A 14,773-nucleotide genomic window follows, 5' to 3' on the forward strand; every position below is an offset into this window, starting at 1 on the left:
AACGTTGGGGTGGTGATTTATAGTTAGAAAAAAATACAACTGAAAGCAGCCCCATGTGAATTTACATTCACAACGCGTGTAAATAGATGCTCGGTGTTTCAAACGCATAAAACAGTGCCAAAGGTTGTAGTTTTTTTTCTTCCTGTCAAGGGCGTGCGCGCCCCCGCCTCCGTGAACGCGAACTCCGTGCGCGCCCCCGAGACAAGGCGAATGCGGTAGCCTACGAAAAAACAAGCGAGCCGAGCGGCGCCGGAGACACAAGAGGGGCGCAGTTTACCTCCAGCTAACAAGATCTCGATTTGGAGCGCACATTTCACGCCCTGCTGGGTTGTGTTGCCGCCGGAGAGTGCTGTGGATATTTGCGGATAGAGACAATAGGGTAAGTTCTGTTCCGTTTACGAAGCCGGCCGATGGTCGAAGGATCTGGCGTTAGGTGGGGAAAATGACGATGTGGCTGTAATTTTTGCACCTCCTTTTATGCCTCAAAATGGCGGCTAGGCCGCTTGGTCTGAAGCAGCAGGTAGCATGTCAGCACCGCACTTCATTCCCCTGTACACATATGCAAAATTGAGTTTATTCCAGTATTTGGCCTGAGTGACGAAGTTAAATTTATCTAATTGATTTTGAGTGCACAACGGCACTCCCTTCTGCCTCAATATAAGGAGTTAACATTGTAGCTAACTTTCTGACTGCATCATCGGTAAGCTAATGACGGTAAGATTCATTTTAACCTAATTAGCTGGCGTACTCCACATTTAGGATATTCTTTAGTGATGTGTGGTTTAATAAACGTTGTGTGTGCTAACGACATGACAACATGTCACTGGGTTGGGCTGGAAGGTTACGGTTGCAGTTGGCGTTGTCATTACGAGAATGATTTGAAGCCGATTCGATGGCGTTTGACAACTACGTCATTGCCGCTAAATATAAAATTGACACAGTGGACACCATTCAACAGTTTTTCCGAATTTGTTGGTCTTCACCCTATTGATTAGCTTCACTGCTAAGTCGGATGTTAGCATAGAGCAAGGGCGTTCGGTAATACTCGCCCTTAAGGTTGTTTCTGGTTTGGTAAATAAAATGTAAAGAAATGTAGATCTATACAGTTCACGTATATCCAATTTGTGTTTGGGTGTTCGGACACGGACAGGGTTGTTTTCTGTCTCACCGGTGGGCGTCGGGCTCAGCTGGAGCTCCCTCGTCATGTGTGGGAGGAAATCAGGGTGGAGCGCATGCAAGTCGATGATGGTCTTGGAATCGCGTCTTCTCCTTTACACAACTCAGATTCGCTTTACGTCTTTTTCTAGTCATGATTCCAAGATTCAGTCGTCTGTTTGTTTATTTATTCATACAAAACCGTGGTTTTAATTCAGCCGTGTGTCTTATATTTATAACACACGTGATTCCGTTGCAAATTGTATCCATGCATGGATTTGTTTTGATCCTGATCTTTCACAGTGAATTTTTTTCGGCCTTTGTTTTTTTATGAAAAGTGCTACCCGGAGTTATGAGACTCGATTGTGACTCAATTTGCAGTATATCAAATGAAATTTCCCGTATTGAAATTACTTGAAATGCAATTAATCTGTGCCAGCCCTCAAATAAACACACACATTTGTTTCCATTTTGAGTAAATACAAAAGTACTGCATTATAAAGTATAAAAACAATAAAATATACAGAGAATTAGGGGTGGTAATCTTTGATCACGATTTGATTCGTTTCCAATTTTTGGGTCTGCGATTCGATTCAGAATAAATTTTTGATTCAGAATCGATATTTGTTTCAAAATGATTTGATTGACAATGATTTCTGCTTCAATTTATAGGTGTGCAAATAATCGTCATGATCTACTCCAGTCTGACTCACTAATGCTAATTAGCGCGCTACTTGCGGCACTTTTATCATTCAAAAGAACGGCTATTCATATAAGACGCTTTAGAAATGTATACAGAAACAAGTTAGCATTACTCACTGGCATATGCTCTTCCTACGCTGCAAAAAAAAAAAAAATATATTGCCATAACTTGATCGTGACTTTTTCCTTCTACTCTCTAATGTGGCTGCAACTTAACAGTGTATAAGAATGCGCGGAACCACACTGCCCCTATGTGGCCAAATTGTGTAAAACATGAACAGCGCTTCCAATAAAGGCACACACAAACAAGATAAATAGAATTTTATCTTCCTTTTATTCTATAAAACACTTGCTCCCATTAAATAACAAGATTCAACTCAAATTGTCAAATATGTCCATTTAGAATGTAGGAACATGCCATATTTGACATTTTAAGATGAATCTTTTTATTTATTTAAAGGAAAAAAGTTTTATAAAGAAAACGAGGATGAAAATTATTCTAATTATCTTTTCTTTCTTTCCTTTTTTTTTAAAGAAAAAAATACCTCAAGCTGCAATTTAAGGCACATACTCCTTCTACATGGAGAGTGAATGACAAACTAGCCTATGTTCACATCATTGAAGAAAAAAAAAGGCAAAGAAACAACAAAGCCACAGTTGTCCGACTACCGGTACTTTAAAAGCAGAAAGCTGTGCACTCACTGCTATCAGCTAGCGACTAGCCGCTAACACCAGAGACCAATCACACAATGACGGCGTAAAAAAAATAGATCTTTGTTAGCGCCCTGAATTATCAATTGATATGATTTCGGGATGGCAACGTGTTGATGTTGGAATGTAATGGCAATTAAATACTATGATAAGGCAAGCCGGGATGCGTAAAAAGCCGGTCATGCCACCATGCAGGCCAATTTCAAAATAAAAGCTTACTAATGCTGTTGCATGGCATCAACGTATTCATTTTTTTTGCTTTATTTTGAACTTAGCCTTTGTTCAGGCCGCATGGTACTTTATTTAATGTTTGTAGCGTTTTTGACAAGTCACAGACTAGTCACAAGTCACACAAAATGCTCCCATGATCGATAAGTTTTTTTCTCTGCCATCACAGTGAATGTAAACTGATCTGGTTGCCGTCACGTGAACGTGCTTTTAAAATAAAAGCAGCTTATAAGATCTCCCGGCGAGTTTGGCATCATCTTTGTTTTCGTCTGCGCGCGGCGCAGCACCCTGCGTGTGACAGGAGATGACGGTACAACACAGTATTTTGAACCTTCTTTATACTTTTATTAACATATTTTAATAATCGGAATGTAGACGTTTGTGGCTCGATTCAGACTCGTCCATGTCTGAATCGCGATGCATCTAAGAATCGGAAACTTCTCCCACCCATAGTCCTAAATGAGAATCGCGATTCTTATGAGAATTTTTTTTTTTGCGTGGTTTGACATCATACACAATAAACAGCTAAAAGTTTACCGCTGACTGTAATCAAGTTTCAATCTAAATGTTTCAAATTTTTAAGCAAATTTAATAAAAATGTGCAAAGCAAACGTACAACTTATCCCCGTTTCCATTCATTATTTTCTGAATATTGAGAGGAGAGGAGACTGTGCTGTGAGATGACATCGTATGACAGCGTCTCTCTCTGCCACAAGACACTCTGCTGATGACAGCTTTTTTTTGTGAATGTCCTCAATTAGCAATTGAACATGATTTTTGGATGGTGTTGTTGATATTGGTGGCAACAGAACAGTTTGTAGTGACAAATCGTTGATATACACTGGCCCCTGTGAGGTGCCGTTCTTTTGAGCGATAAAAGTGCCGCGAGTAGCGCGCTAATTAGCATCAGCGAGTCAAACTGGAGTAGATCATTACAATTCCTTGCACATCTATAAATTGAAGCAAAAATCATTGTCAATCAAGTCATTTTGAATCGAAAACAGTTCTTAATCGTAAAATCGAATCGCAGACCCAAAAATCGGAATCGAATCGTGAGACATTCAAAGATTCCCACCCCTAGTTCTAATGTTTTATTATTTCCTAAAATATTTCAATTTATTTATGTCCCCATACATACATACATACATACATACATACCTACCTTACTTTATCATATGCCGCCATTTTTTTGTGACTACAGTATGTACGTACATGTGGTGTAATATCTAGTCAAAACATGCGGCGTGGTATCTGGTCCTGTCATCGTTTATTCGCAAAACCTGTTTCACTTTCTATAGCTAAAATCATTTCCTTTTTTCAATAAGAAATATCCACCTCTGCTAAGCATAATTTTTATTTTGCCTATTTTAGGCATTTTTTTTGTTTCCATTCAGGTTTTATTTTCGCATTTCTTGAGACCATAAATAATACTAGGTGGATGGAAACCCACATTGTGACTGCTTTATTTTGTTGCTTGATTCAAGTGGCGGTGTATCTAAAGCTCGCTTGCAACTCAATTTCTGCCTTGCACAGAAAGCAAAATTTCTAACAAGCAATGTCTCATAGTTGGAACACTCATAAATCAAAATACTATTCTAATCGATGCAACAGCACCTCTGCTGGTTGCAACCAAGTCTTTCACTGTATTTTTATATCTCTTGGAACTACTTAAATCGTCACCCATATTAAATATTATATTTTTTGTTTACAGTATATGTTGTATTGCTATCACCGCTTAGCTGTTATATCTTATATTGAACTCTTGAGTTGTCTGGACATTTTGAAGTAGCATGTCAGTGTGTGTTAAAGGCAGACACAGTTGATACTAATGTGTCTTTCTCTGAAGTCGTTTGACTTACTGTCACTGCTAGGAAATGAAGGCAGTCCAGATTCCAGATGTTTTGGATGCTTAGTGTTGAAAAGTGACAAAGGCTTTATTTACTCTAGTTCTCTGCTAGGTCATGCAGAGATATCTGCAAGGTAAACTGTCAACGGCGTCCAAACAAAAAAGAATAATAATAATAATGGGTAGGGTTGTGCAAAAAAATCGATTCTCATTTAGTATGATTCAGAATCTATTTTAAATGTCCCCAAATCGATTTTATTTAAATTATTTTATACTGTCTTGCCCTTGTTTGTGTGTGCCTTTTATTGGGAGCACTGTTCATGTTGTACATGATTTGGCCACTTAGGGGCAGTGTGGTTTCACGTGTTCTGATACACTGTTAAGTTGTAGCCACATAGAAGCAAAAAGTCATGATCAATTATTGTTCCAATAAAATATTTTTTTGCAGTGTATGAAGAGCATATGTCGATCACTAATGTTAAGATGCTTCTCTGTATAAATTCCTGAAGCGTTTTATATGAATAGTCGTTCTTTTGAGTGATAAAAGTGCCACGAGTAGCGCGCTAATTAGCATTAGCGAGTCAGACTGGAGTCGATCATGACAATCCTTTGCATATCTATAAATTGAAGCAGAAATCTTTGTCAATCAAGTCATTTTGAATCTAAAATCATTCTGAATAGAGTATCGAATCGCAGACCGAAAAATCGGAATTGAATTGAATCGTGCGACAGTCAAAGATTCCCAGCCCTAGTAATGAGGTACTTTTTGCATGTTGTTGCTTTATTTTCCACTTTGCAAAAGTAGTCATCTGACATGTTGCCTGCTTTGTGCTTCCATTTGATTGATGTTGCTTTATTTTTCACTTTGCAAAAGTAGTCATCTGACATGTTGCCTGCTCTACGTGCTTCCATTTGATTGATGTAACCTCTGCATTCAAATGGCCTACTCTCTTGAACTGTCCAAGCCCAAGTTGTAAGCTTGGTGATGTAAAGCAACAAATATGTGCTCTGTAATACATCGGGCGTGGCTCAGTCCAGTTGTGACTTGGTAGCCGGTTGCTTCTTCTTAAAATGACAGGATGTTCTCTGTTTTTCATCTAAAAAGCTTCTCACAGAGACATTAACCTGTTGGGATTATTCAGGAAATTAAATGACACCCCCAGAGCACTCTACACCATTTCTATGATGGCTCCTGCTGTTACACAAAGGCAACATAATCAATACTATCAGGAAGAACAAGCAGATTTATGGATGCGCCTTGACGGCACTTTATTGACCAGCCACCATCACTCCATTCCTACCTTTTGAGGACAACCAGTTAAACTGATTTATAGAAATGGTCTCAGTCGTCTTATAACCAAGCAGTGGGAACATTTGTCGTTGAACATAGTCTGTTCATAACAAATTTTGCCCAATTTGTGGAAATGACCGTTATCAGTTACATCATTAATGTACTCAACATTATAACTATCATTTTGACATGTTTTACTCCCCAACTCTACACACATTGCATAGTCCTTGCATAGTTACTGTGGGAGAGTGTGGAATTTATGAAATAAATATGCGTGTTCAATTTTCGGGGTACAAATATAAGATTTACGGGTCAAACTGTAAACTGACTTGCAAAGTAAATAGACCTATTCATTCCACTCGTTTTCACTATATTACTGATAAAAGGGCTGGTGCGGAACAAAACCGTATCCATCCATCCATTATTCGAACCGCTTATCCTCACAAGGGTCGTGGGCGTGCTGGAGCCTATCCCAAATGTCTTTGGGCAGTAGGCGGGGGACACGCTGAACTGGTTACCAGCCAATCGCAGACACAGATGAAGAACCACTTAAACTCACAATTCTAGGGGCAAAAGGCCACCATTTAGTGGCATTTTTTAATTATTATTTTTAGCCCTGGCAGCTATTTGTATATTATATTTCATATACAAATTAGGTAACTCAATGCGCTTCACATAATTAAAAGTGTGTCATATTTTTATTAGCCACTATGACAAAATGTCATGTTACAGTCAAATATTTTACAAATATATTAAGCCGCTGGCAACCTTAACGTAACCTGAAAAAGCGTATCAATCAATCAGCAGTTGAATTCAATCAGCAAATTTGGTCATGTTTGACCCTCTGAAAAAAATTGGTGGCACCATTGCAAGAGTTGGTTTCGAGTCCTGCAGTCTGAGAGGTAAGCTGTCATTTTTTTGGCCCGGTGTCAGGCGCTGACATCACAACTCAATAGTTAACTGTCAGTTACGTCAGTTGCTCTCTGTGGAGCAGGTCCTGCGCAGTGTTCAAGTGTCAGTTATGCAAGTAGATAAGCAAATACCGGTACCTTCTATATTTGTAGCTTTATCAGTTCAATAGAGCAGGCCATTAATTGAGAGAAAAAAAAACCCGATTTGTAACTACATGGAGATTGCTGCCTTTTGGAAAAGCAGTCATATTTTTCATGGCTTCTTTATACGGATCGCATATCAAACGTCCCAAGTATGAAAACGATTCTCTACCAACTTTATTGTTAACCTGAGGCACAAAATCAAAACATTTAACAAATGTCATTTCTGTAAGTGATATCTATGTAATAACGCAGAACTGGTCAACTGTGGATGCCTTATTCTAGAAAACGGTTCAATAAACCATGTGTATGTAAATAAGAGAGCATTAGAGATTTTGTAAAGATCTGAAAATGAAGTAAATTAGCCTCGCTTATACTCATGTTTGCTGCTGGTCAGTTGGAGATTTAGTTATCGTTGGCCCAGTAGATTAAGAGGCTTATCGTGGCTCATAGTTGTCCTGCTGTTGGCTGTTTAATTAGGCATTTTTTTTCAAGGCAGTGTGTAAATATTCCTCATGTTTTTAACCCTTCTGTATCTCACATAAATATCCCTCAACGGACAGTTTATTGACCTTCTCACCAGTAAAAGCTGTGCTGTCAGCTCATTGTGATTTCCCCATTCATCACTTTTGCCAGGCAGTTCTCGAGGAGGTGTGATAATGACACGGTGGCGTTTGGGAATTTGACGAGTACGCAGCCGTTATTCGGACCTCCCCAGCCATGAACTTTTTTTCTGTTATGTTGGCAACCTGCAAGGGGAAGTTTGTTGCTCTACAAATCTAGGTCAAGTCTTGCATGTATGCAGAGGAATTTGCAGCAGGAGCAACCTGGAATGTATTGACATAGTAGATGGTTTGTTTTGAGAGAAATCCACGGAATGAGTGAGTGAGTGAGTTTACTTTGTCGCATGGGTGGCTTGATGCCATTTTCCTAATTAATGGGCTCTAGTAATATTTACCACATTGACCTTCTGGTAGAGTAAGCGGTTTCCATGTATTTTATCTGCATTAAACTGTCGCAGGCATTGATGCGGCACTTCTTTGACCTACAATCATTTCCAGCCCCACTCATTTTTCATTTGATCTGCCATGCACACCTAATGCAGACCTCCATTTTTCCCTTTCAGATGCAGTGTAGACTCAGCTGTTGACTGGTCTGCAGGCTCTCCACTTCTCTTGTCCCCAGGGGGCCCGATTCCTGTGGTCCCCACTCTACCCGAGGCTGTGTCGGGACTACACCAGCTGACGCTATAGGAGTACACGCCTCACCCTCGCTCGCGTTGTTCGGATCCACATAGCTCATCTTCTGACTGAGGAGAGCGCGGCAGCTGCGCCATTTACTACCAAGTGGTCCCTCCTTGCCCCGCCCACACCGTCCTGTCACCATGGTGCTTTCACAACGGCAGCGAGATGAACTGTAAGTGGCCAATACATCTTTGGTTCAAAACTTGAATAGTGCTGAGACGACGTGTCAAAATCATGTTTCCACTTAGAGAGTTCAATTCATCATTGGTATTGTTTGGATTGGTAAATCTTGGCTAGCGTTTTGTTTAGATTCAAACCAGCAGGATCGGTGGGGCTGATCACCAATCGAGTTATAACAAAACATATTCGATCACAAAATGGCACAAATATCAGTTCGATAACATTTCCAATCAGCCAACAGGTCTGTCCAGCGCCACCTTCTGTAAGTATACCAAAATTGATCACCATGATTGTCACCCCAACAAAAATACAATGAAAAATGATGTTTCAGGTCAGAAATTTGAAAATGTGCACATACATAACGAACCAAACTGTACCGTTCTGAAAGTTTTGATTTGTTTTGGTTTGCTCCAGCAAAGTTAAGTTACTGTCAAACTATACAACTGCATCAAAACAAACGTGACTTTCTTTAAAATTCACCAAAAGTCAATTTTACTGCAAAATCGGAGTTAACATGGAAATGACAACAAAGCTATTATTCTTCCTAATCTTTTTTTCACTTTGTATGCTGGTATGCTGCTTAAATCTCTCAGTTTTAGTAGTAGCACACTTGTTCTTGCTTCAAGCAGATTTGGCATGGTTTAGTGCAGGGGTAGGCAAGTTCGGTCCTAGAGAGCAGCAGTCCTGCATGTTTTTGATGTCTCCCTCCTCGAACACAGCTGAGAGGCTCCTGCAGAATGCAATTCTGAGCTGATGATTTGAAACACGTGGGTTGGAGGCAGGACACACAACATGCAGGATTGCGGCTCTCTAGGACCGAACTTGCCTATCCCTGTTTTAGTGCATGGCTGCTTCCAGGCCTTTGTTGTATATTGACGTTTAATGATATCTATATACTGCAGTCTGATGGCAGGAAGTATGAAACGGTACAATTTATATTAGTATAAATTACTGTCACAATTAAAGTATTTACTCTAGCTGTGCTCCGCTTCCTGTACAAGCCTGCCCTCGTGCACAGACATTACTAAACAATCAGAAGCGAAATTTGATAAACATAGCTTGACCAAAGCTTTTATGGTATTCATTTTTAAATTTGCATTTGATGCGCAAAGAACATGAGGATGAATGGCTGGAAAATCTATCACAGTATAAGTATTTCGTATACAGTATCGATATAAAATCTCCCAAAATCGATTATATTTATTTTATACTATAAAAGCTATACATTTTACAGATAGCTCCATAAAGTAGCAGTTGTGGTCCACATGCTGTTTTTGTGGAAAAAGGCACTTTCCTTAAAACTTAATGTAAAAAATGACACTTTGTCTCTATTTGTCATTCTGTCTCACAAAGCAGACTGGAAAGTAGATCATGATGATTCTTTGCACATCTATAGATTGAAGCAGAAATCAATCAAATCGTTTTGAATTGAAAATCAATTCTGAATCCACTCGCAGACCCCAAAATCAGAATCAAATTGAATCGTGAGACATTCAAAGATTCCCGCCCCTAATAATGATAATGAAGTATTGCCAAGCCCGACCAGGTTACGACTTTTTTCGACATGTCGCCTCGTCCTAGCAGACATTCTTCTTCAGTCAGTTTGCTTTCATGTGACAATCACTGAGCTTGATTTACAATGCAAGTCCAATTCCAATTGAATGCCTTGAGTAGATTTTTGTTGTTGTTGCTGGTGGTCTATTTCCAAGATTTGCAGCAGATATTTAATTCTCAGGAAAAAAATCACCAGTCGTCTTTCAATGACTTCAACATCTCATTGACTTTACGCTACACGCTCATTGGCAGATATCTGATGCAAATCTGATTTTTAACTACATTCAAAATAGACCTGATTAAGATGGAGCTTTAGGGTAATTAAAATTAAACTAAGAACAGCTTGCTTATTTTGTTACGTGAATTTTTTTTTATTCTTTAATTTGACAATAAATATGTTGTTTCTTTAGGTATATGTTAAATATTGCAATAATATCAATATCGCAATATTCAACAACCATATCGCATATCGCAGGTTTTTCCAATTTGTGCAGCCCTAAAAGTTACTATTTATACTGTAATGTTGTATTGTGAGGTAAAAATGTGGAATACTGTCACTTGAACCATACTTACTCTGTGCTTAAACTTTTCGGTCGTAAATGCTGAACAGTCTGACAGACGATTATTGCCAAGCCAGATGGGAAAGGTTAAATTACTCGTAACATACTTCACACCACAGGATCATCTTTACAGACATCAGTTAATCAAACCTTTACTGACTTTGGTGAGAAGAGGATGTTTATAATCTTTTTATTATGCCCCTCATCTGTGTTTTGCTGTTGTTTTGTGGCAGTAAAAGATCTAAAAATAAGTGTTCGGTCCTCGAAAGCCCTTATCCAGCGTGTTTTCCATGTCTCCCTCCTTCAGCACAGCTGAATCTAATGATCAGCTCATCAACAAGCTTTGCAGAAGCCTGATAACGATCTTGATCATGAATCAGGTGTGTTAGTGGAGAGGAACATGGAAAACAGGCTGAATAGGGGCTTTCGAGGACCGAACTTCGGCACCACTAATCTAGCCGGGTCATTGATTGTTTTTTAACCAGAGGTGGGTAGAGTAGCCAAAAATTCTACTCCGGAAAGGGCTCTCTTATTTTAATAAATATTAAGATAAAACATTAATAATATTGATGATTGATTGATTTCATACAGTAAATGTTTATCGCAAAGCAATATATATCTTATCGCTCAGCTCCATTTGTGACCTTCTAAAACTAAGGACATCATTTTTTTTATTTTTTTTATTTTTTTCACTTCATCTTCTTTTTCACTAATCAGCTGAAATTGATGTGATCTGCCCTGATTTCTGATCATGTGATTGGATCACAACAACCCTAACATTCTTGAATTGCTTTTTTCTGCTTGTTGAGCTGAATCTAAAGCATTGATTTGGGTGTTTTGTCTTCCAGCGTGATTGTGGAATCTACCCACTTCACTTGTGCAATACATGATGACAAGGCGCCTAACATTCCTAACTATGTTTTTAGATTAGTGCTGTGGGTGGGGCCTGTTGGTATGGGGAGCTCTTCTGAAATAAGCTTTCATTAGCTCTGTACTACTCAGAAGAAACTTCCGAGACCACCCCCCCAACCACTCTCAAACCCCCTCGTTTCTCAGTCTGTGGTCCAACAGCCTTTGGGTATTTGGTGCATTCCTATGGTGGTGATAATCGTTAACAATTAATGTAATAATATAATTACCTTGAGGACCTTGATCTAAATACAGGCGTTCCTCTGTTTCTAACTGTCAACGTGAGAGAATACATCATCTTGCGGCACAAGGGTGATACCTTAGTTACTGCTGAATTTGTTTTCCATTTGATTGTTTTATGTTAGGTCTATTTTTTTCATGCAGATATGTACTGTAATTATGACTTCTTACGATAGTGATAGTCTACCAGACATTCCGACTAGTGTACTACATATTCGGGTTACAGTACGTTGCTTCCGTAAGAACTGAGCTCAGTCGTAAACCGAGCATACCCTGTAAACTTAAAATTGAACCCTAGAATTTAGGGATAGACCTATAATCGGCCCGGCCGATAATCAGCATTTTATGAATATCGGCATCTGCCTCTTTTTTTTGTTTTGATGGCCAATATATTAAAAATATATTGTTATTTTTGCTTCGACGGGCGCTTTTCTCCTCCGTCTGCTCTGAGCCCACCCACAGCACCATCTGATTGGTTGCTCGTGCAGTGCTAACAGCCAAGGAGCAGCAATTAGTGGCTATTAGCCCGCAAGCTAACCAGCTAGCTTGTGAATTAATGGCTATTAGCCCGCTTTAGCTTGCGGGCTAACCTAATAGCCGTTTTTAGCAGCTATTTGGGAGTTATCCCGGGGTTAGCGTGCGGGTGAATGGTTAGCCCGCGAGCTAAGATTTAGCTCGTGAATTAGTGGCTATTTGGGAATTACCCCGGGGTTAGCGTGTGGGTGAACGGTTAGCCCGCGAGCTAACTGTTAGCTGTACATCGGCTTCAAATATTGGTTATCGGCCTCCCTGACTACCAATAATCGGTATCGGTATCAGCCTTGAAAAAAGCATAATGGTCTATCTCTACTAGAATTATTATAATTTTTTAAAGTATTTTGGTTCATTAGCCTGAGAATCAATATTATTCTTTTAAATGTTATTGATGAGGTGCTAATTTGGCAGTAACAGTCAGCTGTGCAGTTATGTAACCTCTTACCAATTTTTTTTTTTTTTTTTTATGGCTTACCAATGAAAAGCACATTTGTGCCTCTTTACAGGGTCAGGGGACTCATTGCCCCAAGTGTGTTTTAAAAATAGCAGAAGAACACAAATATGTTACTTCCCTCAAAGACCTGGCGGGCACACTTGTGCTGATGGGCTGCCTTTTTCTTCTTCTTTCCCCCCCCCCCCCCCTCTCTGGACAAAGCATATGCCCATGGCCCTCAACCAGACTTGGATTCTACTTGTACAGTGCTCTGTGTACATTTGTGCATGTCGTCCTCTGGCTTTGATTGCTAAGACACACAAAACTATCTTGCAAGTTGATGAAGAGAATTACAGAAGCAAAAAGTATACAAGGACCAATGATGGGGAAAGTAAATTTTCTAGGCAAACTAGTTTAAAGTTTTTCTCACATTTTTTAAAAAAAATGAACTAGTTCAGTTGATAGTTCATAATTGAATTTTTTTTTAACTAGGTTCATCGGCCCAAAAATGAACTATTTCCTATCCCCCCGTGTTTCTGCAAGCGGTTAGGGCTGGATGATTATGGAAAAAAATACAAATCCATCCATCCATCCATCTTCTTAACCGCTTTGCCTCACAAGGGTCGCGGGGTTGCTGGAGCCTATCCCAGCTGGCTTCAGGCAGTAGGCAGGGTACACCCTGAACTGGTTGCCAGCCAATCACAGAAAATACAAATCATGATTTTTTTTTTTTAATTGAGATTAAAATCACAATTGATAAAATAGTTATTCAATGATTTCAAAACTTACTTAACCTCTATCTATTAATATTTTTTTCAGGAGGCAGGGACTTGCTTCTCATCCAACCTCCAAGCCTTACTGGCAATAATATGCAGTCAGTTGAGCACATAACAATGCCAGGTGTCAAACTTTGCCCTGCCTCTTGACTGCAGACCATCAGAGCAGCAGTTTGCTGTCAAGAAACAGCACTGGCAGAGTAGACAAAAATGACATTGTTCCATTACTAGAACTGACTGCAATTTGAAGAAATTGAAACATATTTACAAAAAAAGTAATCCACTGCAATGGATGTTGTGAGTGGCCGTGCCTTTAATGAGATGTGAGCAGGCGGGTAATGTGACAACCAATGTAGCCTTGTGAAAGTGATACCGATATTGTCATCTCACACCACCAGACACGAACACAACTTCACGTCAGCTGATATGTTCTCCAATTGCTTCTTATTAAAGCCCCTATCACCGATCTGTTCTAGTTCTCGTGTTTAAGTTGTTATGACTTGCTTGTGGACTGTTTATGTGGTGTCATTTTGTGTAGACTTGTGTCGATTTTTCTGTCGGAGATGGAGGAGCCCCTTTTCATCTCCACTCGAAGCTTTGCTTTATCTTTTACTTTGTGATTAATAAACAACACACAATCTACAGAATTCAAAATGGGATTGCAGTATAATGGAATACCACTATTATTGACTTGTGTGTGTGTGTGTGTGTGTGTGTGAGTGTTGCCTTTTCCATCGATCCATTAATCCTGTAGTACAAATTTAAGAGGAAATTGAGTCATCTGCAGACTGGAAGGATGGCTGACTCATCTCTTAGATGACGACATAGATCTGCTAGTAACCATAGAAACCAGCCTCTTTGCTCTCCTATTCACATTGGTTAAGATGCATCTATTTATATTGTTTTGGGGTTCTGAGCATTTTAAATTGATGCTATAAAGTTTACTAGGCTGTTGTCAATTTGTTTTAGTATTTTCCAGATAGTGAGCCTCTTGTTTTGTCCACTTGGTACTCTGTGGTTATGTGGTGTGAAGCAAATTATTTGCGTTGACATTATTCAAAACCACCATCACCTCAATGCAGATGGAAAAAATTCTAAACCTGTCACATTTATTGGACATACTTGAACACCTTTCAATTAATTTTCATTTTTGGAAATTGAATGACTTAAAATCATTGTAGTTTTTCATGTCTTAGTACATTTCAAACAATTTCAGTTGACATGTCTGGACACACCCTCACGTCACAGACCCACCACATCAAATAACACACTGTGTGTTTTAGATTCCCTTACCTCACTAGGCTGTTTCTCAGAATTGTGCTTCGCTCACAAGTCGAGCCTCCCTGAGTGTTTTAAGT

General features: G+C 39.3%; 1 protein-coding gene across 1 annotated transcript in view; it reads left to right on the plus strand.

The window, feature by feature from the left end:
• The first annotated feature begins 158 nt into the window (after nt 1-158).
• The window catches only part of LOC144052092 (lissencephaly-1 homolog A-like), a 29,460-nt gene continuing 14,845 nt past the window's right edge, over nt 159-14,773 (plus strand). The window contains exons 1-2 of the mRNA XM_077565909.1: nt 159-379; nt 8,112-8,401. Of these exons, the coding sequence (XP_077422035.1) occupies nt 8,370-8,401 (32 nt within the window). The 5' untranslated portion in view covers nt 159-379; nt 8,112-8,369. The remainder of the gene's footprint in view (nt 380-8,111; nt 8,402-14,773) is intronic.

The sequence above is a fragment of the Vanacampus margaritifer genome, chromosome 5 (genome assembly GCF_051991255.1).
Source record: "Vanacampus margaritifer isolate UIUO_Vmar chromosome 5, RoL_Vmar_1.0, whole genome shotgun sequence".
Lineage (NCBI taxonomy): Eukaryota > Metazoa > Chordata > Actinopteri > Syngnathiformes > Syngnathidae > Vanacampus > Vanacampus margaritifer.